Here is a 23,499-nt window from a genome sequence, read left to right on the forward strand (position 1 = left end):
CCGGGTCGGGGCTACTCAGAGGCAGGAGCCACCTGCGCAGGGGCCTCTGGCCTTGAGGACCTGAGCTGGGGCCTGGCCTGGTGGGTGTGGACACGCTGCCATCTGCAGAGCTGTGTGTCTCATTGAAGGAGCCAGAGATAGGACAAGCCAAAAGCAAGAGATGATCCCCAAAAGGCTGATTTTTGTTTGTTTGGGGATTTGTTTTTGAAAATTATTTTTTGCTCAGGCTGATAGTAATTTTGGTTTGCTTTCCTTAAACATGCTCTCATGAGGTAATACGTGCAGTGGTTGAGAGCACAGTCTAGCATCAACCCTGGTTCTGCCACTTACTGCCTGAGTCACTTAATTTTTTGTACTTCAGTTTTCCCAGTTGGAGATGGGGATAATAATAGTAGAATTGCTCTAGGACTAAATGGGTTCATATATGTCAAATACTTGGAATGGAGCCTGGCGCAGTATGGTTTTTAATATTGTTACCAACCAAAGAAGTTAGAGGAGGAATCCATGAAGGGCTGTTTGGTAAGGAGAAAATCTAGTTTGGTACTTTCTGAATCTCTATATTCATTCTTTTATTCATATAATAAGTATTGATATTTCTTGCCTACTTGTTATGTGCTATAAGAACGAATAAGCCGGAGGTACTGTTCTCACTGAATAGAGGGGGGGCAGACTGGTGAATGGACAAGATAGGTTGATGAGGCTGTGTTGAGGATATGGGAGCTTGTTGGAAAAGACCTTTTAGAGGAAGCCATCGAGCTGAATCTTGAAGAAGGAGTATAATTTAGCCAGAGAATTGGGAGGAAGGGTGGGGGAGGAACGGTATAGTGTGTACGAAGGCAAGCGAGCTGATGCCAGGGACTACCCGGACTTCATTGTCGTTGGAGCGTCCAGCACTTTTGGGGGCTGACAGGTAGGTAGAGGTTAGGTCACAAAAGGCCTTGCCGTGTTGAGTCTGGGGTAGTGTGAAGTTATCAAAGGGTGTTAGGCAGGAAAATGGCAGGAGGAGGTCCCTTTGGGTCTTAGTGTAGACAGTAGATTAGGAAGGGGGACAGGAATGGAGTCAAATAAACCGTTATTGGAGCTATTGCCGGAGTCTAGGCTTCAGCAGTGAGGATGGAAAGTCAGAGATAAGTTCAGAAGACCTTTGGCAGTTCTCATCGATAGTATAGGCGAGAAAGTGGACATGGAAGACGAAGGAGGAGTAGAGGAGGACTCTAGTTTCCTGGCTTAGCAGCTTTAGGAATGGGGCATTCTTTAGTTGAGGAAACACAGAAGGAGCATGTTTTGGGAGCCAAGTGATGCATTCACTTTTGGACATGTTGAGTTGTAGGTGCCTTTGGGAGCTGTCCATCTAAAGAGTACCAACTGGCAGTGCCTTGGGGGAGAGGTCTGGGCTGGGGCGAGCACGCTGGGAGCCAGTACTGAGCTTGAACTCCTGGGTGCGATGAGACGGTCGAAGGGCATGTGTCGAGGGGGCTGAGACCAAGGACAGAGATGACGTATAAGGGGCAGAGCAGCCAGGTCTGCAGGAGTGAACCTGGAGAGAAATGATGCCGAAGTATAAGGAGAAAGGAGTTTGAAGAGGGAGGAAGTAAGTATTCAACAGAGTGAAACGCAGCAGGAGTGACAGGTCAGATCTGGATTTGGAAATGTACGTAGATAGTATCAAGCAGTGGGGATCATTGATAACTGTGGCAAGTAACCAGTTTTAGTAGATTGAGGAGATGGCGGAAGTGGAGGGTCAGCTCTTCCGGGGAGGAGAAAGGAGGCCAATATTCGTTGAGGCAGTCTGGTTTTTGTTAGTTTTTAAAAGATGCGCAGGGAGGGCTACAGATCACTAGTAGGCCAGGAAAAGGGCTTTTGACTTTTTTCTCTAGTGAGATGAGAAGTCATTAGGTTTTATACAGATGAGTGACACCCTTGAAGAAGACCGCTCGGGCTGCTGTGCGGAGACAAGGCTATGAGCCACAGCGTGAGCAGGGAGTCTGGCTAGAAGCTGCTGGAAGCCTCCAGGGGTGAGGTGGCAGTGGCTTGCTGCAGGGGAGAGTGGGGGAAGTGGCTGGATTCTGGATTTGCTTCAGAGATCAAGCTACAAAGGTTCCTGATGGATGTGGGGCACAACAGAAGGGGAGCAGGCAGCGATGGCTCACAGGCTTTTGGCCTGTCAGCTGGAAGGAAGAAATTGCCTAACTGAGTTGGGGAAGACAGCACATGGACCAGGTATCTGGAGGGGCTGTGGGGCAGCAATAAGAGCTCGTCTTTGGACACGTTACGTTTGAGATGGTTGTTGAACATCCACACGGGGAGGCCAAATAAGCAGTCAGATGTCGGAGTCTGGAATCTTGGGAAGAAACCCAGGCTGGAGGCAGACACTTGGGGGTTGTCAGCATATAGAGAGTATTTAAAACGATGGCACTGGACCATCTGCAAGCTTAGTTTTAACTACAGAGAAGTCTGTGCCAAGAGTGAGATCTGGATGTGTCGGCTAAAAGGGAAACGTGGCCTTGTGGAGGGAAGGGAGACCCAGAGGGACCCACAGGGTGAGCCAGTTGTTCAGCCCTTAATGAGCAAGTTTTTTCTCTTTGGCCGCATAGCCTGGCTTGTGGGGTGTTAGTTCCCCGACCAGGGATTGAATCCGGGCCACGGCAGTGAAAGGTGCCGAGCCCTAACCACTGGACTGCAGGGGATTCTCAGGGAGCAAGTATTTTGTTTGCAGCAGCTACCAAGCCCGCCTCTCACTGCTGAGTCAGCGGAGACATTTTGAAAGTCAAATTAGTACAGTCCTGTCAAGCCAGGGTCTCTGGTCCTAGAGCTGTTTAGCGAGGAGGGAGAACGGGAACCTTGTAGTCCTGAGGCTGTGCGAGCGGGTGCGCGGTAGGCACTTTCGGAGGCTGGTGAGGGGTTGTTGATGTTTGCTGACTGGGAATGCAGGGGGGAGGGGGTGGGGAGCCCATCAGCTGGGGAGCTTCTCTGCAGGCTCCCGTTTGGTCTTTACGCCGCCCCCACGGTATCCAGGAGGTGACAGTGGCAGGGTTCTGTTCTTGTTGCTGGTGGAAGACAGGCCAGGAGACTTGGGTGAGCACACGGGGGGGAAGGGTCCCTGGGTTCAGGCTGGGAATGGGGAAAATGGTTATTCCTATGACTGTTTTATATCCTTATTGAGAAATTTCATCTTTCCGAAGCTTTGTCATACATATACTCCCTGGTTACTCCTAATAACATCCCTGTGAAGTTGTCAGAGCAGGTACTGTTATCTCCATGTCACACATGAGCAGACTGAGGCCTATAGGAATCAGGAAGCTGCCTGCCTAAGGGCACCCAGCCAGTTCATGGCAGAGAGGAGACTAGACCCCATGTTTCTAGCATGTCCACAAGACCAGACTGAGATCTGAAGTCACTAAAACCGCCAGGGACCATTTTGTGCAATTTCCATCATGAGCGGGTTGCCTCAGCCCAAGGACGGTGGCTTTATCTCTTGGTTGCAATTTCCCCTTCAGTTATACATCCTTTCTGATCTGGCGCTGTCCCCCCAGGGATGGCCGTGGCCCTGGGGGATGCTGAGAAGAGGGGGTCCCTCCATGTCCTGAGGAAGGGGGTCTTCCAGCCATCAGTAAACCCTGCATGGTCAGCTGACTCCCCCAAACCCAGAGGCCGTTGGCTGGTGTGATAAGCTGGTGGTGGTTCCACCCTGGTCTCTGGGCATGAATAGAAGGGATTCTTCTCTCTCTAGTAAACATAGCCCCACATGCTCTCTGCAAGCTCCCTGGTGATTACTAACATCTATTTTTAATTCATAAGCCTCCCCCACTACCCACACCCCTTGCCATTGTTTAGAGCTCAGCAGCTGACTTTCAGACCAGAGCCGGCCCTATCAGGGGTTGAATTACTGAAACACCCGGGAGGCAGCTAAAGTTCCTTAGCTGTCCTGTGAGGCTCACCCCGGCCCCTCCCTAAGAAAGTAGGGGGCCTGGAGCCCCACGGAGAGCAGGGGTGCGGCAGAGGCACAGAGAAGCGTTCACAGTCCCAGGAAGCAGCTCAGTCTTAGTGATGTTGTTCGCCTGTCATTTGTTCCCTCCAGATCTACTTGGTTGTCTTCAAGGTTGTGTCTTAAATGATTCCCCTTTCAAAACAAAAACAGATTGTCATCTCAACCTCGCCATTCTGCTTTCTATTATTTGTGTGACACTGAGCAAGGTAACCACTCTCTGTCTTATGTCTATAAAGTGGAAAAATTAAGTCATCATTATTGGTGCCCTGGGGCATCGGCAGGTAAATAGAGAATGCAGGTGACATCTGGGTTCCCCATCTGCGTGTGGCCTTAACCTCTGGAAATCTGGGCCCTGGAGTTTTCAGCAGGGACCGCTGGTTATATGTGCAGTGGCAGAGGAATTGGCCCTCCTGGTTCCTCAGCAGATGAGTCTCGCCCCCCTTCCGGGTCTCTCTTTAACTGAGCAGCAGTTCCTAGAAGACATAGTGTACACTCCGGAAAATCTAGCAACTCTTCTGTCCTGCCTTGATAACCTGCTCCCAGACTTTCAGAGAGTGGATTAGCCCTTGCAGGGGTCAGAGGCTTGTTTTCCCTTTCTCCCACGTTTGGCTTGGTCATTGATTCGCTCTCGGCCTTGTTCAAAAGCTCTCTCCAGCTGTCGCCGCATTCAGAAGGCTTGTGCAAGGTGTTCCAGCTGGAGGGTCTTGGGAGAGGAAGAGTGCAGGAGTGCTGAGTTCACAGCCAGCTCTACCAGCCTGGCCCCTGACCTTGCCCTGGTCATCCTTCCCCGTCTGTGCAGTGTGGCTGGTCCCCAGAAGATGAGGAGCAGCGTGGGTTGGGGTGGTGGAAGCCTGAAGCTCACAGGGGATGTCCAGAGCCTTAGGAGACCAGCACGGAATGCTCAGTGGCAGCAGGACTTTACCGACAGGCCAGCCTGCTGCCCCCTGGCTTCGAGGGTAGGCAGGGCCGGAGAGAGGACCAGGTGCTGAGGGGTGAGGGGGAGAGTGTGGAGATGATGCCACGATGGTCGCTTCCCCGTGGCCTCATGGAGGTGTTATCTCCAGGCCCCAGACGGGGAGACCAGGGACGTTCCGCTCATCACGTAAACCAGAGCAGACTCTGGACAGCCTGTCCTGTACACTCCCCCGCTGGATTTCTCCAACAACAAGATTTCTCCTCTGCCCTAATAAATAAGGGGCATAAATAAGCACCCCTGTTTACTCTGAGGAATGGCAGGTGAGGGGCTGCCCTTAGCCCTAGGCTCTTGCCAAGAAGACAGGTCTTGGCAGGTGTCGAGGAGCCTGGTTTTTTTAATGTCTGGAAGCCTGCCGGTTCAGAGGTGGGTGGGGCCAGCTCTGCTGAGAGAGGTTTCCAAACAGGTTCCCTCGGCAGCTGGGGGAGGCTGGACTGTCCATCTGTGAGGCCTCCTGATGTGTCTGAGTTGTCGCCCAGGTTCCGTGGGAGGCCGACGGGGCCCTGTCCGGCTGGCCTATTGGCCTGTCCACACAAACGCATCCACCTTTAGAGCTGCGTTACACTCTTTCCGTTCAGTCGCTCGTGTACATGCGCCGGTCCGTGCCAGCCTGGACTCACACCCAGTGGCTGGGGAGGACAGCTGCCTTCTCTGTTCCCCTCTTCCACCCTCTCTCATCCCCTCTTCCCTTCTCTCTTCCTCTGTGTGGAAAGGCTCCTTAGGCAGAGGGGCAGCCAGCCCAGCGGCCTCAGGAGGGCCTCCCAAGGCAGTGCCCACGCTGCCAGCTGCCCACCAGGCCAAGGCAGGGCAGCTCTGTGCTTCACCATGAGCTGCTGCTCCCTGTCTCAGTGATTAAAAGCCCCTGTTGACCAGTATATCTGAGGTACCTGGTGAGTTAAGTTCTTCCTTTAGTCCGATTTGAGTTCCTCATGTTCAGGTGAAGCCCCCTTGCTTTTTAAGGGTCCTGTCCAATCAGGAGAGGGGCCGAAGAAGTGACTCTGCCCCTTACCTAAAGCTCTGACACCAGAGATCATGAACAGCAGAAGCCTCTTGACTTTAGAGCAGGGTTTTGGACTCAGTTGCCCCAGCAGGCAGCTGGCCTCTGGAACTAGCCTTTATTCGTCTTTTCCCTACTGACATCCATGACTTTCTTTCTAGATAGAAAGTACCCAGTGCTCTCCGGATTAGCTCTGGCTTCTGGGAGTACAAAATTCCCCTAGGTACAGGGGGTGAAGTTAGATACCGTCCAAGTTACCTATCAAGACCTGATGTCATGCCTTCTCTACCCACCTGACTCTAAGCACAACCCCGGGGGTGGGGTGTGTGTGTGAGATGCTACCAGCCCAGACACGGGTGGGAGACACCAGTCAGGCCCCCAGCCTTCCCGCCAGGAGCCTCAGCCCCCTCAGACACGCCCCGGTGGAAGGTGTGCTCAAGGTTTGGGTGATAACAGAGCTGATAAAAGCAGCAAGACGAGCTGTCTGTCATCTGTTCCAGATGACAAGGAGCCAGCGCTGGTGATGTGGGCATGGGTCCTGGCAGCTAGCACAGGTCTCCCCAGCCACCGGGCACATTCCTCCCTGGATTCACCACATCCCTGAGATGTGAAACGTGACCCTGGTCTCTTCTGGTGCCAGATGAGGCAATGGAAATACAGTATCACTTACCTGATCCCTGCTCTGCTTCTTTCTTTTCACAGGCACAGTTTGGGCTTTCTCTATGCGCCACAGGGCAGAGGACTCTGAAACAGGAGCAGTGATGAGTGCACACACCCCATTGCATTCCTTCTAGGCTCCTAGGGAACCGAGGGCTCCCCTGAACTGCAGTGAGGGCTGGAGGCAGTGAGCAAAGTTCCTGGGAACAGAAGCCTTCTCTGACCTCCCTTCTCTCTCCAGTGGCAGGCGCTGGGGTGTTGCAGGCAGCTTGTCTGACTGTTCTTTGCCTCCAGCCCTCCCGCCGCCCCAGCTCCTGCGCCCACATCCTCCGCATCCTGAGTCTGGTGCCCCTGATTCTTTTGTCCCTTTGACCTTCCTCCAAGTCTGGATTTGGGGAGTGTGCTCACTTCAGGTACCCCACCACCGGGACCCCAGAGCTGGGCCAGTATCCATAGCTAGTGAATAATTCAGCATGATCCGCAGAAGCTAAATCAGATCCTAAGTGATACTGTGACCGGGAGGCCTCCTTTGGGTGGCCGGAAAGGCGAACCCTGCCCTGGAAAGAAAAGTGCTCTGTAATATTAACTTCATTATATAAGGTTTCTTTGCTGCCTGAGAAGGCAGCTTCAGACCCAAATATTATCTGGGTGCCATGCCTGTCTACTGGCTCCTCAAGGGTTCAGGGCATTGTGGACACCCCCAGGCCATGCCAACCATGGCCTTTGGCGTGTCCCTTTGAGCCCACTGGCCAGCATGCTGCAGTTTGCAGACCGCTTTGCTTTCACATACATTTCTCATTGAATCACGTCAGCTCATGGTGACCTCTGAGCCCTGAGTCAGCAGGACGCCCCAAGAGTTCTATGTTTCAGTCCTCTGCTTTTAGAAGGGAGTCATTCTAAATTATTCTTGGCAAATAGGGTGGGGCGGAGGGCGCTTTGCTTCCTAAAAACTGCCCAAAAAGGAGACACTCCTTCCTCTCTGGGTCACTTTCTCCCAGGCCTGTTCCCAGTGTCGCCTCCCCCAGGGAAATAGAGTGGCTATAGAAGGCATGGAAATTGTCCCTCTTTCCTACCCAGCTGGCACCAGATTTGATTTTCCTAAAAGGGACCTAGGTGTGGTCCTCTCCACTGCCCGGCGTCTGGCTCATGATCATGAACTCTGTAACAGGAGTGTCCATGGCATTAGACAGGGCGAGGACCCATGGGCGAAAGAGATGGCCTCCTCCCTCCCTGGAAGCAGCTGCAAGGTGGTGTGGTGTGTGCACGCCCTGCAGCGCTCTCTACTCTGGCCTTTCCTGTCTGCTTTTCCAGCTCATGTGGCCGAGCCTCTCCACATGCTCCTAGGAAATGCGCCCACCTTAGTTGCTCTAGTTCACCCTGAAGAAGGTGGCCCTTCCTCCTGTGTGTCCCCAGAGGGAAGCCGGGCTCTTTGGTGACATGAGTTTCTAAGAAAATGCACCAACTGGCTGGCTCTAAGAGTGAGTGTTAGGAGAGGGACCTCTGAGTACTGACCAGTTCCCAAACCCCCATTTCCAAGAGGTGAGCGTTGGGGCAGCTGCCAGCCTTTCATGGAGGAATCCTAACCGGGAGATTTTCACAGCACATTTGGAGCCTGAAATGTTTTGAAGACATCACCTTGTATTTGAAGCTACTAAATTTAGCTGCTCTTCAGCATTAGTCTTTGCTCCTGAAGCCTATGACTTCTCAGGTTTCCCACCCTTCAGTGTGTGTGTGTGTGTGTGTGTGTGTGCTTCCCCACCCCCCCCGCAGAAGAAAGAAAAATAAGAAGATTTTTTTAAAGAATGTGTGTTGTGGGGGGTGGGTGTGGGGACCTGAAGAGTAATAACAATGGCAAAGGAAGAGACAAGAAAAAACTTAATATTTAAGAGTATTAAAGAAAGAAGGGGCACTGCATGAAAACGAGGGGAAGAGGAAGAAAAAACTAAATTAAGGGGAACCCGGGGAAAGAGAGGGCTGAAACCTGCTGGGCATGCAGAGGAGAGCCTGGCGTACAGGACCTGGGCTTCCTTCAGGGTCCAGGCTTCCTTCCAGGGTCCCCTTCCAGGATGACGGGAGCCCGTCTGTCGCCCTGGACTCAGGGTAACTTGCGAGAGCGGAAAGAGTGTGGCCGGAGACGCCTGCCTTGGCTCAGCTGCCTGAGCCTGCGAAGGGCCAGCAACTGCCCTGTCCCCCTGCTCAGATGGAGCCTGTCTCTGCCAGGCCAAAGAGGAGGTGGCAGGGCAGCCAGGACTTGCCAGGAAGCACACTTGGTGGCGGTTACCCAGCAGCACTTCTCTTTGCACAAGGCCAGTTGCTCGGTGGCTAATGTCTTTCCATAGCCTGTCGCTTTAGTGCAGCTGCAGCTCTTCCTGTGTCCGCTGCCACTCTCAACTTTGCTCCGTATGTAGCTACTTGGCTTTTTCTGTCCCAGGCGGAGTCTTCCAGGCACCTCCTAGAATAACTGTGGGGTGTGTGTGTGTGTGTGTGTGTGTGTGTGTGTGTACATACGCATGTGAAGGAGCCTCAGGACTAGTCATTTCTTTCTCTTTTTAACATCTTTACTGGAGTATAATTGCTCTACAATGGTGTGTTAGTTTCTGCTTTATAACAAAGTGAATCAGCCATACATATACATATGTTCCCATATCTCCTCCCTCTTGCATCTCCCTCCCACCATCCCTATCCCATCCCTCTAGGTTGTCAGAAAGCACCGAGCTGATCTCCCTGTGCTATGCGGCTGCTTCCCACTAGCTATCTATTTTACATTTGGTAGTGTATATATGGACATGCCACTCTCTCACCTCGTCCCAGCTTACCCTTCCCCCTCCCCGTGTCCTCAAGTCCATTCTCTATGTCTGCGTCTTTATTCCTGTCCTGCCCCTAGGTTCTTCAGAACCTTTTTTTCTTTTTTAGTTTCCATATATACGTGTTAGCGTACGGTGTTTGTTTTTCTCTTTCTGACTTACTTCACTCTTTATGACAGACTCTAGGTCCATCCACCTCACTACAGATAACTCAATTTTGTTTCTTTTTGTGGCTGAGTAATATTCCACTGTATATATGTAGCACATCTTCTTTATCCATTCATCTGTCGATGGACACTTAGGTTGCTTCCATGACCTGGCTATTGTAAATAGAGCTGCAGTGAACATGGGGATGCGTGTGTCTTTTTGAATTATGGTTTTCTCAGGGTATATGCCCTTTTTGAATTATGGTTTTCTCAGGGTATATGCCCAGGATTGCTAGGTCTTTAGTCATTTATTTCAATAAAACCTATGATGTGTCAGGCATTTTTACTCATGTTCCCATTTGATCCTCCCCTCCCTACAGCCCTGGGAGATAAGGATCATATGTATGATTTTGCAGCTGAGCTGCAGAGAATCTCCAGGGCTCAGCTCACCCACCCTCTCCTCCAGCTCCGGATGCCACTGGTCTCATCCCTGAGGCCTTTTTCTCCAGACTGCTGCTTTGTGGGTGCTGCCGCCTCCTCTTGGAGTTGTGAAGAGGCGTGTACAGGGCCTGTGGAGGCCGCATTGCTAGCAAGTGGCGGGATGAGGAGTCACAGCAGGCCTTCTGACCCGAGCCCTCTGCCGTGGGCCGAAAGGTGTAGCCTGCCCCCAGGGAGCGAGGTGTCTTCCTGCAACACACTCCTCTCCTGCCGGGGCTTTCCAAGCCCCCCCACCTTCACGCACTCCTCCCAGTGCAGCGGTAGACACTGAGTCACAGAGCCTGTGCTCACTCGACCAAGCTCCCATAGCAGGTATGGAGCTGAGACCCACACCCTGGTCATCACCTTTTCCACCACGTCATGGCACCTTGGGCTCCTGCTTCCCACCCCCAGGGCAGGAAGCTCTGCATCCCTGGCAGATTTGGGAACGTTTCAGACATGTTAAGACGAGAACATACTCTGGAGGAAAAGGGACCTCTCTGCTGCTGGTTTGCCTGGCAGACATCACCCCGGTTCCTGTTCGTCCCTTTTCTCTCAGCAGACTAATGGTTCACCCTGAGCGCCACCCCACTTTTTCCTGCTCTTCAGTTATTGTGCTGATGGGTGAGTTGTCCCTGGAGGGGAGCTGAACCCTCCCATTAGGGAGACGCCAGATGCCACCTCAGGGTCATCTTGGTGGTGCAGTGAGGCCTCGAAGGAACCTCTTCGTGGTGCTTCTGAGCCTTCATGATCCTGGGCAGCTGGGGAGTGAGACCTTGTGAGGTGTCATGAGAGCCCCAGGGCTCGGCTTACTCAGCCCCCTCCTTGCCTCTGGGCTTCTGCTGCTACTGCCTTCTCCTTTTTCTCCTCCCCGCCCCCCGTTTTGCTTGTAAGAAAAGGTTACATATGTTAGCTTGGCGGAGCCTAGAAGGGGGTGGGGGGCAGAGGAGGGATGTCTTGAGTGTGAGAAGACCAGGCTGCCTCCGTGGCTACCTAGGACAGACTGCAGTAGCTGGACTGCCTTCCATCTCAGCTCAGTGGGATAGATCAGGCAGTCATCTACAGACGTCAATACCAGGGAGGGTCAGTCTTACGCTAGACACAGTGAAGGACCAGGATATAGTTAAGATCTGATCCTTGCCTTCCTGGGATCATTAAGACTTAAGACTTGTTTATGCAAGAGGAACAGTGCACATGCCCAAAGCATGAAGAAAAAACTCAAGTGCCGTAGGCGGGAGGTCATCTACAGGTGTGGGAAGCTGCCGGAAGCGTCCCTGACCCCACATGGCCCTGACTGCTTATGCTCGAGCCGGCCCCACAACTTGGGACCTCAGTGTTTTGCCCTTGCTAGGCCCCTGTCCTCACAGACCCCAAGTCATTGCCACCACAAATGTTTGTAAGGTTTCCACGAGCCTAGGGTGTGGGGACTTCTGCTCTTGGTGTTCTGGCTGAGGGCCCTGGCATTGGGCCCTAGAGATAGCACTGGGCCCTTATCTCCGTGCACCTTCTTGAATTTGGGCCGCCCCGTCAGCGTGATCCATGCCGATCCTTAATATTTAAGCCCTGAGTCTCTCACCAGGCTCAAGTGGGTGCAGAATCTGCGTCGTCTTTGGTGATTCTGCTGTGGGAAGCTGCCCTTAGAGAGGCCCAGCAGATCCCAGAACTCTGCTGGCCACCCCGGCACCTTCCTTACAGCTTGCTCTCCGCAACTGTGGGTCTCTCGCCCCCTCTGCTGGCCGCTCACGGGATTTCTTGCTGGGACTGTCAAGATGAAGTCCAAGGAGGAAGAGACGGCTGTGAGTTTGCCATCCATGTTTTATCTTGGGTGTTTTTGCTGGGGTGGGGTGGAGGGGGGGTGTGACGAATGGGAAGTAGAAGCTATCGGGAAAGTAGCTGGCAGCGGTGTCCAGAGCAGAAAGTCGATTTCTAGGATCTCAGAGAAGAGGAAATCCCCTGGTGAGGCTGGCTACTGTCTGCTTCCTCCAGGCAGTTATTGGAGTAGGGAGGAAGCCTTGGGAGTGATGGTGCCTTCAGCCTGTGGGCAGGGCAGCGGGGAAAGAGGCAGAAGACTGCAGGCTGAGCTGGCTGTGTTAGCATCTGCCAGAGAGTCCCCTCCAGGCTCCAGCCTTTTTGGCTTTGAAGAGCTTGCCTCCATCCTGGAAGCCTGGCTAGGAGGTCCACTTCTGTTCTGAGGCTGAAAAAGGGAGTTGATGGGACTGTGCCTGTTTGTGAGAGGGGCTTCTGACGGTGAGAGGCATTTGTGTGCGAGGCATTTGTTTGTGCATGAGGGGAGGGGAGAGGAGGGGAGGGGCGGGGAGAGGAGGGGAGGGGCGGAGCATCCATCCGGTTGGGTGAAAGATGCAGGTGCACGTGTTGCCATGTGCTTCCCCAACCTGCCCCCCAGGCAGGAGTTGCTGTCTGTCACACCTGGATGTCCTCATGAACACTGGGCTCATAGTGGCAACAGCTGGACTTGGGGATGGGCAGGGTGAAGGAGGGCACCCGCTTGGTGATCCTCCCTGTCTCCTCCCAGATGGGAAGGAGCAGCCGTGAGCCCAAGGGAGGGAGAAATCTCCCAGCGCAATCCGCCCCTAATCCCCAGGCTGGGCCTCAGACTGGAGATGGCGGCTGCAGAGCCTGGGAGCTCCGGCACACCTGCTCGCAGACCCCGGCTTTCCTTGGCAAGCCCAGCGCTGCCCAGGGACTGTGATCCCGGGGGCCTGGCACAGCCTGCAGAAAGCTGGGGCCTCAGGGCCCCTGGTACCCCAACACCAGCACGGCTTTGGGAAACGGTACCTACACAGGTGAGGCCCTGGTAGGGATGGGGGTGGGGTTGGGGGATGGAAGAAAGCCATTTCTGGAGTTTGTCAGGTGGGCTGTGCTCCCCTCCAGTCTCTTGGGTTGTGGCCCCCTCTCCTCTTCTCTCTCCATTATAGAGATGGGAGAAGGGAGGAGGGGTGAACACCAGGCCTCCAGGCTTAGGCTGACGGGTGCTGGCAGGGCCCTTGGGGTTGGGTGAGGGAGCCCTGGCACAGAAACCTACAGACGTCACAACGCGTGGGGCCAGAGGAGCTGACATGAAATTAAGCGGAAGGGGTGTTCCTGGTTGTGGCTCCCTCTGTCTACAGAGAAACAGTGACCGGGAGGGAGGAATGTGAAGGGCCAGTGAGCACGATCCCAGTAGGAGGGTCCGGAAGGAGCAAAGTGCTGGGTGCTTGGAGCTTTGGGAGAATTTGGAGGATTGAGAATAAAGGAGGCGCCAAGGTGGGAGGGCAGCTCCGGGGTTCCAGCCAGGGTGTGGGTATGAGGAGGCAGAGGGAACAGCACAGCAGGGCATTTGTGTGGACAAAAGGGCATTGTTTTCAGCAGGGCAGGGAATGAGGCGGCTGAGCCGAGGATGTAGTTTTGACCAGAACCAAGGGGTGGACCTATCAGAAAGGACTGGAATCCGAGGGCTAGATGAGAGGAGTGTCGCTCTGCCAGGAAGAGTCACCCTTAGGCTCAGGGCGGGAGGAAGCACTTGCTGGCTGCAGGAGGAGGCTGATTGAAGCCTCCACCCAGTGCCCGGCTGCCTGGAGATCGTAGGTGCTGCATGAAAGGATGCAAGAGTGAGTTTCCTCATCTGTATGGACTCTGCACCCTGCAGTCCCTCGTAGCAGCGTAAAATTCCTTGTAAAGCCGCTGAGGGCACTCATGCAACGAGGAAGGGGCACTGCAGGAAGAGCCAGGTCCCTCACGCACCTGCCCTTGAATCCCTCGTGTGGCAGCTGGGGTCTCACTGCAGGAGTTTTTCATCTTACTCTTACCCAGTGAACAGCCCCAGGTGTATATATGTAATATATCCTCCTCCATGTGTACCCTTTATCTAAGCATTTGCCTCCCTGCCCTCTGGAGAAAAGCCACGTGGGCTCCCAGGCACCAATGGAACCACTGGATGGGCTGGTGCCTTCCCCTCCCCCCCCCCCCCCCCCCCCGCCCGTTCCTGCCCCTCCCCGCCCCTCCCGCACCTGGCTTGGGTTAGCTGTGATGATGCCTCCAGAGCCGGGGTTGAGCGGCTTCATAGCACCTGCATTACCTGGGAGAATGGGAGCAGCCCCTGGCTGAGGACCAAGGGTTGGCGTAATCTTCCCTGTCTGCTCTGGCTGGAGCATCAGGTTGGTGTGGGAGATGTCAGGTTGCCTCCCTCCCAGCTTCATTGTAGGGTCACACTGCCTCTTTGGGCAGGGGATGGGGTGTTTGCTGGCCATGGCTGTTCCTCTCCATCCTGGCCTGGCTTACCTCCCTTTCCCTCGAGGAAAGAGGGGAATCTGTGTGTTCTCCATCCTGAGAAGGGTGCTCAAATCAGAGTCACAGGGCGAGAAGTCAGCAGATGGAAGCATCTCTGCTGAGTCACCCGGGCCTGACAGGCCTGTCACACTCACCTGCGGGGCTCTTAGTCACTGCAGCCCAGGAGCAGCACCCTGCATGGACCTCAGCCCATCTGGTCAGACCCACAGACAAAGCAGGGTTGACACCTGACTCCATTGCTCTCCACCCTGGGAGGGGGCACACAGGCCACCTGACCCGGGATGACAGGGCCACCCTGCTCTCCTAAAGGGGAGCATAGGAGCCCCAAAGCTCTTTTCTTTGCTCTTTTTTTGTTTCCAAGAGTGACCTTAGTGTTCTTTCCAACCCCTGAGCAGGTAGCTAGGACAGGAATCATCTTCTATGCGGCTTGCTCTGGGGACGCTAACAGGAGAGCACTTTGTAAATGTAGGAGGAGGCTGCCTGTCCCTGGGGGAGGGGAGTCACAGGCTGGGGGCCATCTCCGGTCTCCTGGGAACCTGGGAGCGCAGGTGTGGAGCACGCATTCCTTGCAAGTGTGATTGTTGATATGGTCCATCTTGAAGCATGTTTATAATGTGTTTGTACTGTTGCTAGAGAAATAGACCCATGATTCACATCTCACGGTTTACATGGCTAGCGTCCTTCCCCTTTGCACTGAGGAGCTTCATGTAAGCTTGGATGCTTCTGTCCCAACAGTGTCTGCCTCAGGGACCCAGGCTGCCGGGCCAGTGTGTGAGAGGAAGACCCATGGCCCGTGTCTGGCCGGGTTAACATGGAGATGTGAGCTCAGGCCCCGGAGGAGGTGGGAGCCCTGTAACCTGGCAGAGCGCCTAATCCGGCTTCGCTAAGCTCTGCTGGAAGCGGGCAGGGAGAAGAGTCTGAGGGGCTGTGAAGCCTCGTGGAGGGGGTGCTCCCAGGGGTGTGTCTCTCCAGAGCAGGGAGACGAATAGGGAAAGTTGTGCCCCGGACACTTCTGACAGCGTCCCAGCTCTGGCTCTTCCAGAACATTCATCAGCACTTCTCGAACGTCACTGTCTGTGTAGAACAGTGTCAGCGACCTCAGCCCTGGCTGGTGGGCACCCTGAGCAGGGAGCGTGACCTGGCCTCTGGGTTGCCTTGTGTGGATAGGGGTCATGGAAGAAGCATGGGCCACTCTCCACGGTTCTCCTCTTCTTAGAACTTGCCCCCCTGTGCACAGGGATTCTTCCTGGGGCCAGGTGCCTGCGGAGTGTCTGGCCCCTCTCAGGCAGGAGAGTGGGGTGAGGAGGCCATGGTGTTGGTGGCTAGGCATGGACAGAGGGCTGGGTGGCCTGGGCCATGTGAGGCTCTGTGACAGTTTCGAGAGAGGAACAGCAGTGCCTGTGTAGGCCACCCACTGCTGTGCTCCAGGCTGGGGCACCCTGGGAGTTTTCACCTGCTAGTGACCGAGAGTTCAGTGCTCTGTATTGCTCCTCTTTTTAGTGAGTGAGTTAGAGCTGCTTCTTCCTTTTTTTTTTTTTTTTTTTGGGCTGTGCTGAGCAGCGTGTGGGATCTTAGTTCCCCGATCAGGGATCGAACCTGTGCCCCATGCCTGCAGTGGAAGCACAGAGTCTTAACCACTGGACCGCCAGGGAAGTCTCAGCTAGAGCTTCTGCTGTGTTAAAAATGTGCCCATAAGATGAAGGACTCAGATACCCTCCCGCAGACCCACTCTGTAATAGGACATGGGCTGGCCCTGCAACCTAGGCCAGCAGATTGAGGGCCCTGGCCTTCCACACCCAGGTTGTGCAACCATCACCTCTTTCTAGTTCCAGAACATCTTCATTATCCCTAAAGGAAACCTGTACCCATTAAGCAGTCACTCCCCATTTCTCCCTTCCCCAGCCCCTGGCAACCGCTAGTCTGCCTTCGGTCCCTATGAATTTAAGTATCCTGGACATTTCATATAAATGGAATTGTACAGTATGTGGCCTTTAGTATCTGTTTTCTTTTACTTAGTGTAGTGCTCTTGAGATTCATCCACGTTGTAGCCTCTATCAGTACTTTATTCATTTTATAATCAAATAAGATTCCATTGTGTGACTCTACCAATTTTGCTTACCCATTACCCAACGATCAGTGGACATTTGAGTTGTGTCCACCCTTTGGCTATTGTAAATAGTGTTGCTGTGAACATATGTGTACAAGTGCTTGTTTAATACCCGCTTTCGATTCCTTGGGGCTGCACCTAGGAGTGAAATTGCTGGGTCATAAAGTAAATCCATGTTTAATTTTTTAAGGACCCTCCAAACTGTTTTCCACAGCAGCTGCGCCATCTTGCATTCCCGCCAGCAAAGGTGTGAAGCTTCTGATTTCCCCACATCCTCGCCAACACTTGTTATTTTCCTTTTTAAATTATAGCCGTCCTAGTGGACGTGAAGTGTCAGTTGATTGTGATTTGTTTTTGAGCACCTGCCGTGTGCCCTGAGTTTGTACTGTGATCATTGCCTTCATGGTCTCATTTTATCCTCCTGACAATCCGTTGAGGTGGGTAGAAATACCCCCTTTTTCTAGATGAGAAAGCTGAGTCCCAGAAAAGTTAATGACATATCTAAGGGCACACAGCTGGTAAGTGACAGAGCCAGGATTCTAAACTGGTGTTTGCTTCCACACTTAGTGCCCTTTCCGTTGCCCTGCATGGGCCTTGTATCCTGTCTCATTGCGATTCTTCTTCTTCTTTTATTTTTTGTGAGCAAATCTCATTCTCCTCGTGCTCTGCTAGATTCATCCCTCTTAACAGCTTTCTCATCTTTTTTCTTCGAATGCTCTAATTTTCCTTCCTTTGTTAAAGCATAATCCCTCTTTGTAGCTCTGCCTGTCTGTCTGCAGCCTCCTTGGCTCTTTTTTCCTGGTCACCCTGTCTCCCTTTCGTCCTGAAAGGGCGCTGCAGCCTTGGGGGGGGGGTGAGCTTGGGGAGAGGAGAGGTGAGCTTGGGGAGAGGAGAACTCCCTGGGGGCAGGGACAAAGAGGCATGTTCTGTGACTGGAGCCAGCCAGAGGCTCCAGGCATTGTAGACCCAGTGGAGGGGCAGGAAGGAGCTGGGGTCCTGCCGCAGGAACCCCAGGCTTGAGTCTGGGCCCCAGGGCAGAGAAGAGGGGCGGGTGGTGGGGAAACGGGTGGGACTGCAGCCCACTTCAGCTCACCACCAGGCCCTGCTGATTTTCCTGGAGCGCCTGTTCTCTCATTCATGGGGATTTCACAGCCAGCTTCAGCTCTGCTTTTCTATTTGTAAGCCAGACAGCCACCAAATCGAGGGGTAAAAGGCTCTAAGCTGCCAGACTGGAGCCCGGACGGGCAGGGAATTTACACTCCCTTGTAGTCCAAAGCACTTTTGCTTTTCACAGCGAGTCCATGTCTCATTAGGTCCTCCGACACGCCTCCAAGTAGGTGGGACCGACGCTCTCCTCTTTATAAAGATGAGCCCGCGACCTAGCTGAGCATCAGGCAGTGAGGCCGCCAGATCCCAACTCATTTAATGAATATTCTTTCTCCCACGCAGCGAGTGGAAGAGAGGGAAAGTGTTGAGTCTCTTTGGAAAGCACAGCGGCCTCATAAAGGGGTCAAGTTCTTTCATCTTAAAAGCTGTGTGTTGCATATAGAATTAAAGTTTGCCTCATAGTATCAATGTTGAGCAAATGTTTTGGTATAATCTTTTAAATAAACTTCATTTCCTCCGCCACACACACAAAATGTGCTGCCAGATGCAGACAGCACCGATGAGTGCCTCTGCCTGTGCTGTGCCGACTGCTCGCTGCACATCATCTTGTGTTACCCTCACCAAAGGCCTGAGAGGAGATATGATTATCCCCATTTTACAGGGGGGAATACTGAGGGTCAGGAAAATCGAGAGATGGGGTGTTTGCCGTCACTGCAGGAACAGCACAGGAAGAAGGGGTTTCACTGCACGATGCAGTTTGAAGTCAGATTGCTGCAACGAGTAGACCTTGGGACGGGTCATTAAGGGAGACTGTGGAATTGGCTCCTCTGATATACAAGGTCCTGAAGGTATCGGCACCCGGCAGAGGGCAAAGGGACATGCGGGGAGACCCAAAGCATATGTCAGAGGAAAGTCCTGACTTCAGGAGGTATGGGAAGGGATGGGTTTTGTACCCAGCCTCCCCAGTGGAATGGGGACCTGAAAAGGCTGACGAGGAAGCCCACAGAGGAGACACCCTCCTCTGGCTCCTGAGTTTGGCAGGGCTATTGTTTTTAACAGCGTTTGCCAATAATTTTGCACCTCTGCAGAAATGGAGCCCAGTGGCTTCTGCCTGCAGTTGGCACGGGCTGCTTCCGGTGCGTGAGCTGCGAGCTGGGGTCACTTTCTTTGTGTTTAACCCCTTCCCCGATGTGTACCTCACCCTGCCCCCACCCCCACATACACAAAAATAGCGAATATCTGACCGGCCCAGGGTGTGCTGTGTGTAAAAATACAGGGGGTTGAGCCATTTCCTGCTGCTTCCGTTGTTGCATGGAGATAAGACACTGGGACTCGGCTGTGGACAGCGGTCCTCCAACAGGCTGAGGCGGGTCTGTCCCTGGGAGAGTGGGGCTCCAGGCCCGCCTGCTTTCATCCGACCTTGCTTCCCATCTTTCCTATCTTCTGTGACCTTTCCTTCCCCTCTCTCCCTGCCCCCTATCCTTTCTCAGTCTCTCTGCTCCATTCTTTGTGCCACCCTGATGCACTCAGGAAGCCTGCCTGCCTGCGAGGAAAAGGCGCTGTCCTCTCCCTCCTGCACATCCACCTCCTTCCACGCTGGATGGCTGGTACCCCCAGGCCCCCAGCCTGGGCCCCGCTTCCCTCAGCCTGTGGGTTACTTCTGGGACTCGAGCCCTTGGGGACCCAGCCAGCAGGCAGGTGGGGGTGTGCCCCTCTCCCTGTCCTGGGAGACCGGGCAGGGCCGGGCGCTCCCGCCATCATGAAGCGGAAGAGGTTGCTGACGACCCCAGGGAGCTGGAAGGTAAGGGCAGGGCTGCGAGAGGTGTCCGCTGAGGCAGGTGGCCCACTGAGCTGCACTGGGGAAGCCCAGGTGGGGAGGGTGCAGGGAAGTGCTTCCTGTGCCTGCATGGGTCCCAAGTGTAGGCTCTGGTCAGCTCTGAGGGAGAGTCCTGCTCCAGGCAGGAGCCTTATGGAGGGCTGGGTCCAGAGGGACAGCGTGTCTCACCCCCGAGAAATAACCCCGTGACTGCAGTGAAGCCTCAGACCTGCTTGGTTCATGTGATGGGGCAAAAAGAGTTCTGGGCTGCCAGTTCTGTCTTCCTGAAGCTGTTTGTCCCTGAGCAACTTGCTTGAACTCTCTGGGCCAAAGGAGGAGCAGGTCTGCCTAGACTGCATTTTAGGGTTGTTGTGGGGATTGGGTAAATAGCAGATGTGCAAGCCCTTCCTAAATGGCAGCTGTGAGGGAATACTGTTGTCATTGCCATTATCCTTTCGGACTCTTTCCTTAAAGTTTCCTGTTCATCCCGCATCTGTTTTCCAGGCAGTGAAAACCAAGTCCAGAGTTGTCCAGGGACACACGAGAGACCCCTGTGGGCCCCCTCCCTTGGTTTCCTGATTGACTTACGCTTCTTCTGCTTGCCTTCTTCCCCAGGTTGACAAGGGGGACCTCGCGGCCCTGAGCCTCCCTGGCGGCCCTGGCCACGGTGACGCCGATGGCCCCATCAGCCTGGACGTGCCGGACGGGGCCCCGGACCCCCAGCGGACCAAGGCCGCCATCGACCACCTGCACCAGAAGATCCTGAAGATCACAGAGCAGATCAAGATCGAGCAGGAGGCGCGGGACGACAATGTGGCAGAGTACCTGAAGCTGGCCAACAACGCGGACAAGCAGCAGGTGTCCCGCATCAAGCAGGTGTTCGAGAAGAAGAACCAGAAGTCGGCCCAGACCATCGCCCAGCTGCACAAGAAGCTGGAGCACTACCGCCGGCGCCTGAAGGAGATCGAGCAGAACGGGCCGTCGCGGCAGCCCAAGGATGTGCTGCGGGACATGCAGCAGGGCCTGAAGGACGTGGGTGCCAACATGCGCGCCGGCATCAGCGGCTTTGGGGGTGGCGTGGTGGAGGGCGTGAAGGGCAGCCTCTCCGGCCTCTCACAGGCCACCCACACCGCTGTGGTGTCCAAGCCCCGGGAGTTCGCCAGCCTCATCCGGAACAAGTTTGGCAGCGCTGACAACATCGCCCACCTGAAGGACCCTCTGGACGACGGGCCCCCCGAGGAGGCGGCCCGGGCGCTGAGCGGCAGTGCCACGCTCGTGTCCAGCCCCAAGTACGGCAGCGACGATGAGTGCTCCAGCGCTAGCGCCAGCTCGGCTGGGGCGGGCAGCAACTCCGGGGCCGGGCCCGCTGCGGCGCTGGGAAGCCCCAAGTCGAACATGCTGTACGGTGCCCCCGGAAACATGGATGCCGTGCTGGAAGAGCTGCGGGAGATCAAGGAGGGCCAGTCCCACCTGGAGGACTCGATGGAGGACCTGAAGGCTCAGCTGCAGAGGGACTACACCTACATGACCCAGTGCCTGCAGGAGGAGCGCTACAGGTGTGTGCCGCCCGGCCCGGCCCTGGGGAGAGGAGCCGAGCACCGGCTTTCAGACTTGGTGGTAGCAGCAGACGGGGGAGCATCTAGAAGGGTCCTGGGCTGCTGGAAGGGGCCAGGAAGAGGCTCTGAGGACCCTTCCACCAGCTTCCAGGGCAGCTGGAAGTTAGGATTATGGGGCCTGTGGAAGGAAGGCTCTGCCCGTCTCAGGAGCTTTGAGCATCCCTACTTGATGATCACATGGTTGTTGTACAAAAGGGGAAACCGAGGCAGGAGCCAGCTACATGGCCTTTTATCTGGAGAGAGTCTGGCTAAGAGCGCTGACTCTGGAGCCAGGTTACCTGGGTTCAGATCCCAGCTCTACTCTTTACCTTGAACAAAGTTCTTAGTACTCTTCGTACCCGGTGTCCTCCTCTGTGAAGCAGGAATAACGTGAAGCCCTGTTCACAGGGTTTGTGAGGATTGAGTCCAAACCTGTAAAGTCACCGTATGTAGGTGTCTGGCATGGCCCATGTGATCGTTCAGCCGGGGCTCCCGAGTCAGCCTGTCCCCTCCTTCCCTTCTGTCGGCTCTGCTTTTGCTCTGCGCCTCTCGTGTGCCACTTGGCGCCTGCTCCTTGGGAGTCTTCGGGATCTGTTCTTTAGTTAGCACCTTTTCTTCTTTATATATGTGAAGAAGGTTCGGAAAATTGAGGGGGAAACCTGCCTGAAAGCTAACTACCCCCCCCCCCGCCATAGTAGTCATCTTCTATATTTTGTGCCTTCAGAGCAGGGATTGTGTCTCTATATCCCTGGGTCCCTGGTACCCAGGAGAGCCTATTAGCCCAGGGCTTAAGGGTTGAGGTTGTTGAAGTTAGTCAATCCCTGACTCCTCCATTCATGAGCTCTGTGATCTCAGGCAAGTTCCTCAACCTCTCTATGCCTCAGTCTTCTCGTCTGTAAAATGGGGATGACACTAGGACTTATCTTGAAGGTTTGTGGAGGAGGATCCTATGGGATAATGTGGCTAAAGTGCCTAGCCCAGGGCCTGCATATAAGAAGTGCTGTGTACGTAGTAGCTTTCATTGTGGTTGCTGTTAAAATTGGACAGGGCTGGACACCTGGGGTGGGTTGAGTCATTGTTGAGAATGAGTGAAATTGATCCTGGGGAGAGACACGGGGCTTGGGGAGCTGGGACTGGTGTCATACCTTCTCCCTCCGCCAGGTATGAGCGGCTGGAGGAGCAGCTCAACGACCTGACCGAGCTTCACCAGAATGAGATGACCAACCTGAAGCAGGAGCTGGCCAGCATGGAGGAGAAGGTGGCCTACCAGTCCTACGAAAGGGCCCGGGACATCCAGGTACAGCAGCCTCAAGAGGAATCCGGGAGTGGGCTGGTTCCGCCGCTTCCCCTTAATCAAGACTTCCACTTCCCACCGTCCTCCCCAGATAGTCATCATTAAAGGACTCGGGCCCCTAGCTGCAGCTGATCACCCTCTACCCTGCCTGGCCTTCGGAGGGGGCACCCTGTGCATTGTCACCTCCTCGGAGGGGCAGGTAGGGTTTAGGCTGGGGGTCTGCCCGCCCCGAGCTCCAATGCACCCACCCCTGTGTCCCTGCAGGAGGCTGTGGAGTCTTGCCTGACCCGGGTCACCAAGCTGGAGCTGCAGCAGCAACAGCAGCAGGTGGTGCAGCTGGAGGGCGTGGAGAACGCCAACGCACGGGCGCTGCTGGGCAAGTTCATCAACGTGATCCTGGCGCTCATGGCCGTGCTGCTGGTGTTCGTGTCCACTCTCGCCAATTTCATCACACCACTCATGAAGACCCGCCTGCGCATCACCAGCACTGCCCTCCTGGTCCTCGTCCTCTTCCTCCTCTGGAAGCACTGGGACTCCCTCACCTACCTCCTGCAGCACGTGCTACTGCCCAGCTGAGCGGCCGGCCTGTCCCGACCCCGTGCTCTCCCCAGCCCCCAGCTGGCCATGCTTCTCCGGGGGAACCCTGGGACTCCCGAGTCCTTGGACTTCATCATGTGTCCAGTTTGGCCTCCTGGCCAAACTGTCCATTCCAGCAACTTCTGCCCCCTTCTCTGTCCTTGCTTCTTCTGTCCAGTGCCTCCTCCCTGTTGGCCTGAAGGGAGCCGTAAGTGTAGCCCTGGCTGGAGGCGGTGGGGGCGTCGGTGGCCAAATGCAGCAGAGGACACCTGGATGGACTGTTCTGATTATTTACAGTCACACAAGGGCTCCTCCCAGCTGACGCAGATGCCATGGGTCAGGAAGGCCAATGAGAAGAGGGGCAGGAGAGGGCCATGCCTCGGCTTTCCTAGGGAAGAGCCCATGCTTCAGGCAGCTCCAGCTCCCTCTTTGTGGAGATGGTCAGAATGAAGGCAAGAGTTTCCACTGGCCCCGGGGAAGCTCCCCAGCTCACCCCTCCCTCCTCCGGAGCTGGGTTGAGGCTGGGTTCTGGGTTGGGCCCTTCTGGGATCTGAAGGATGCAGGCTCTGGAGGCCAGTTAGGTGTGGCTTTGGATTTGTGTGTTCCCTGTTATCCTTTCTGCCTGTCCCTGGATCTGCTCTTTTCAGGGAAAGAGGCCCCAGGGGTCCCAAGCCT

The 23,499-nt window shown here is 54.8% G+C and overlaps 1 protein-coding gene across 3 annotated transcripts in view; it reads left to right on the forward strand.

Moving 5' to 3' along the window:
* The window catches only part of TMCC2 (transmembrane and coiled-coil domain family 2), a gene marked incomplete at both ends in the record, with an annotated part of 35,326 nt that extends 12,502 nt beyond the window's left edge, over window positions 1–22,824 (forward strand). Inside the window, 4 exons of one of the 3 annotated variants that reach the window (XM_082833390.1) lie at window positions 11,812–11,838; window positions 19,975–20,915; window positions 22,116–22,251; window positions 22,513–22,824. In XM_082833390.1, the coding sequence (XP_082689516.1) occupies window positions 11,812–11,838; window positions 19,975–20,915; window positions 22,116–22,251; window positions 22,513–22,824 (1,416 nt within the window). Of the gene's footprint in view, window positions 1–11,811; window positions 11,839–12,663; window positions 12,847–19,974; window positions 20,916–22,115; window positions 22,252–22,512 lie in introns of those variants that run through there. The other 2 variants (XM_082833389.1, XM_082833388.1) reach the window with 2 other exon arrangements.
* Between the last annotated feature and the right edge of the window lie 675 nt (window positions 22,825–23,499).

The sequence above is a fragment of the Leucopleurus acutus genome (assembly GCF_964270905.1).
Source record: "Leucopleurus acutus genome assembly, chromosome: 2".
NCBI classification, from domain to species: domain Eukaryota; kingdom Metazoa; phylum Chordata; class Mammalia; order Artiodactyla; family Delphinidae; genus Leucopleurus; species Leucopleurus acutus.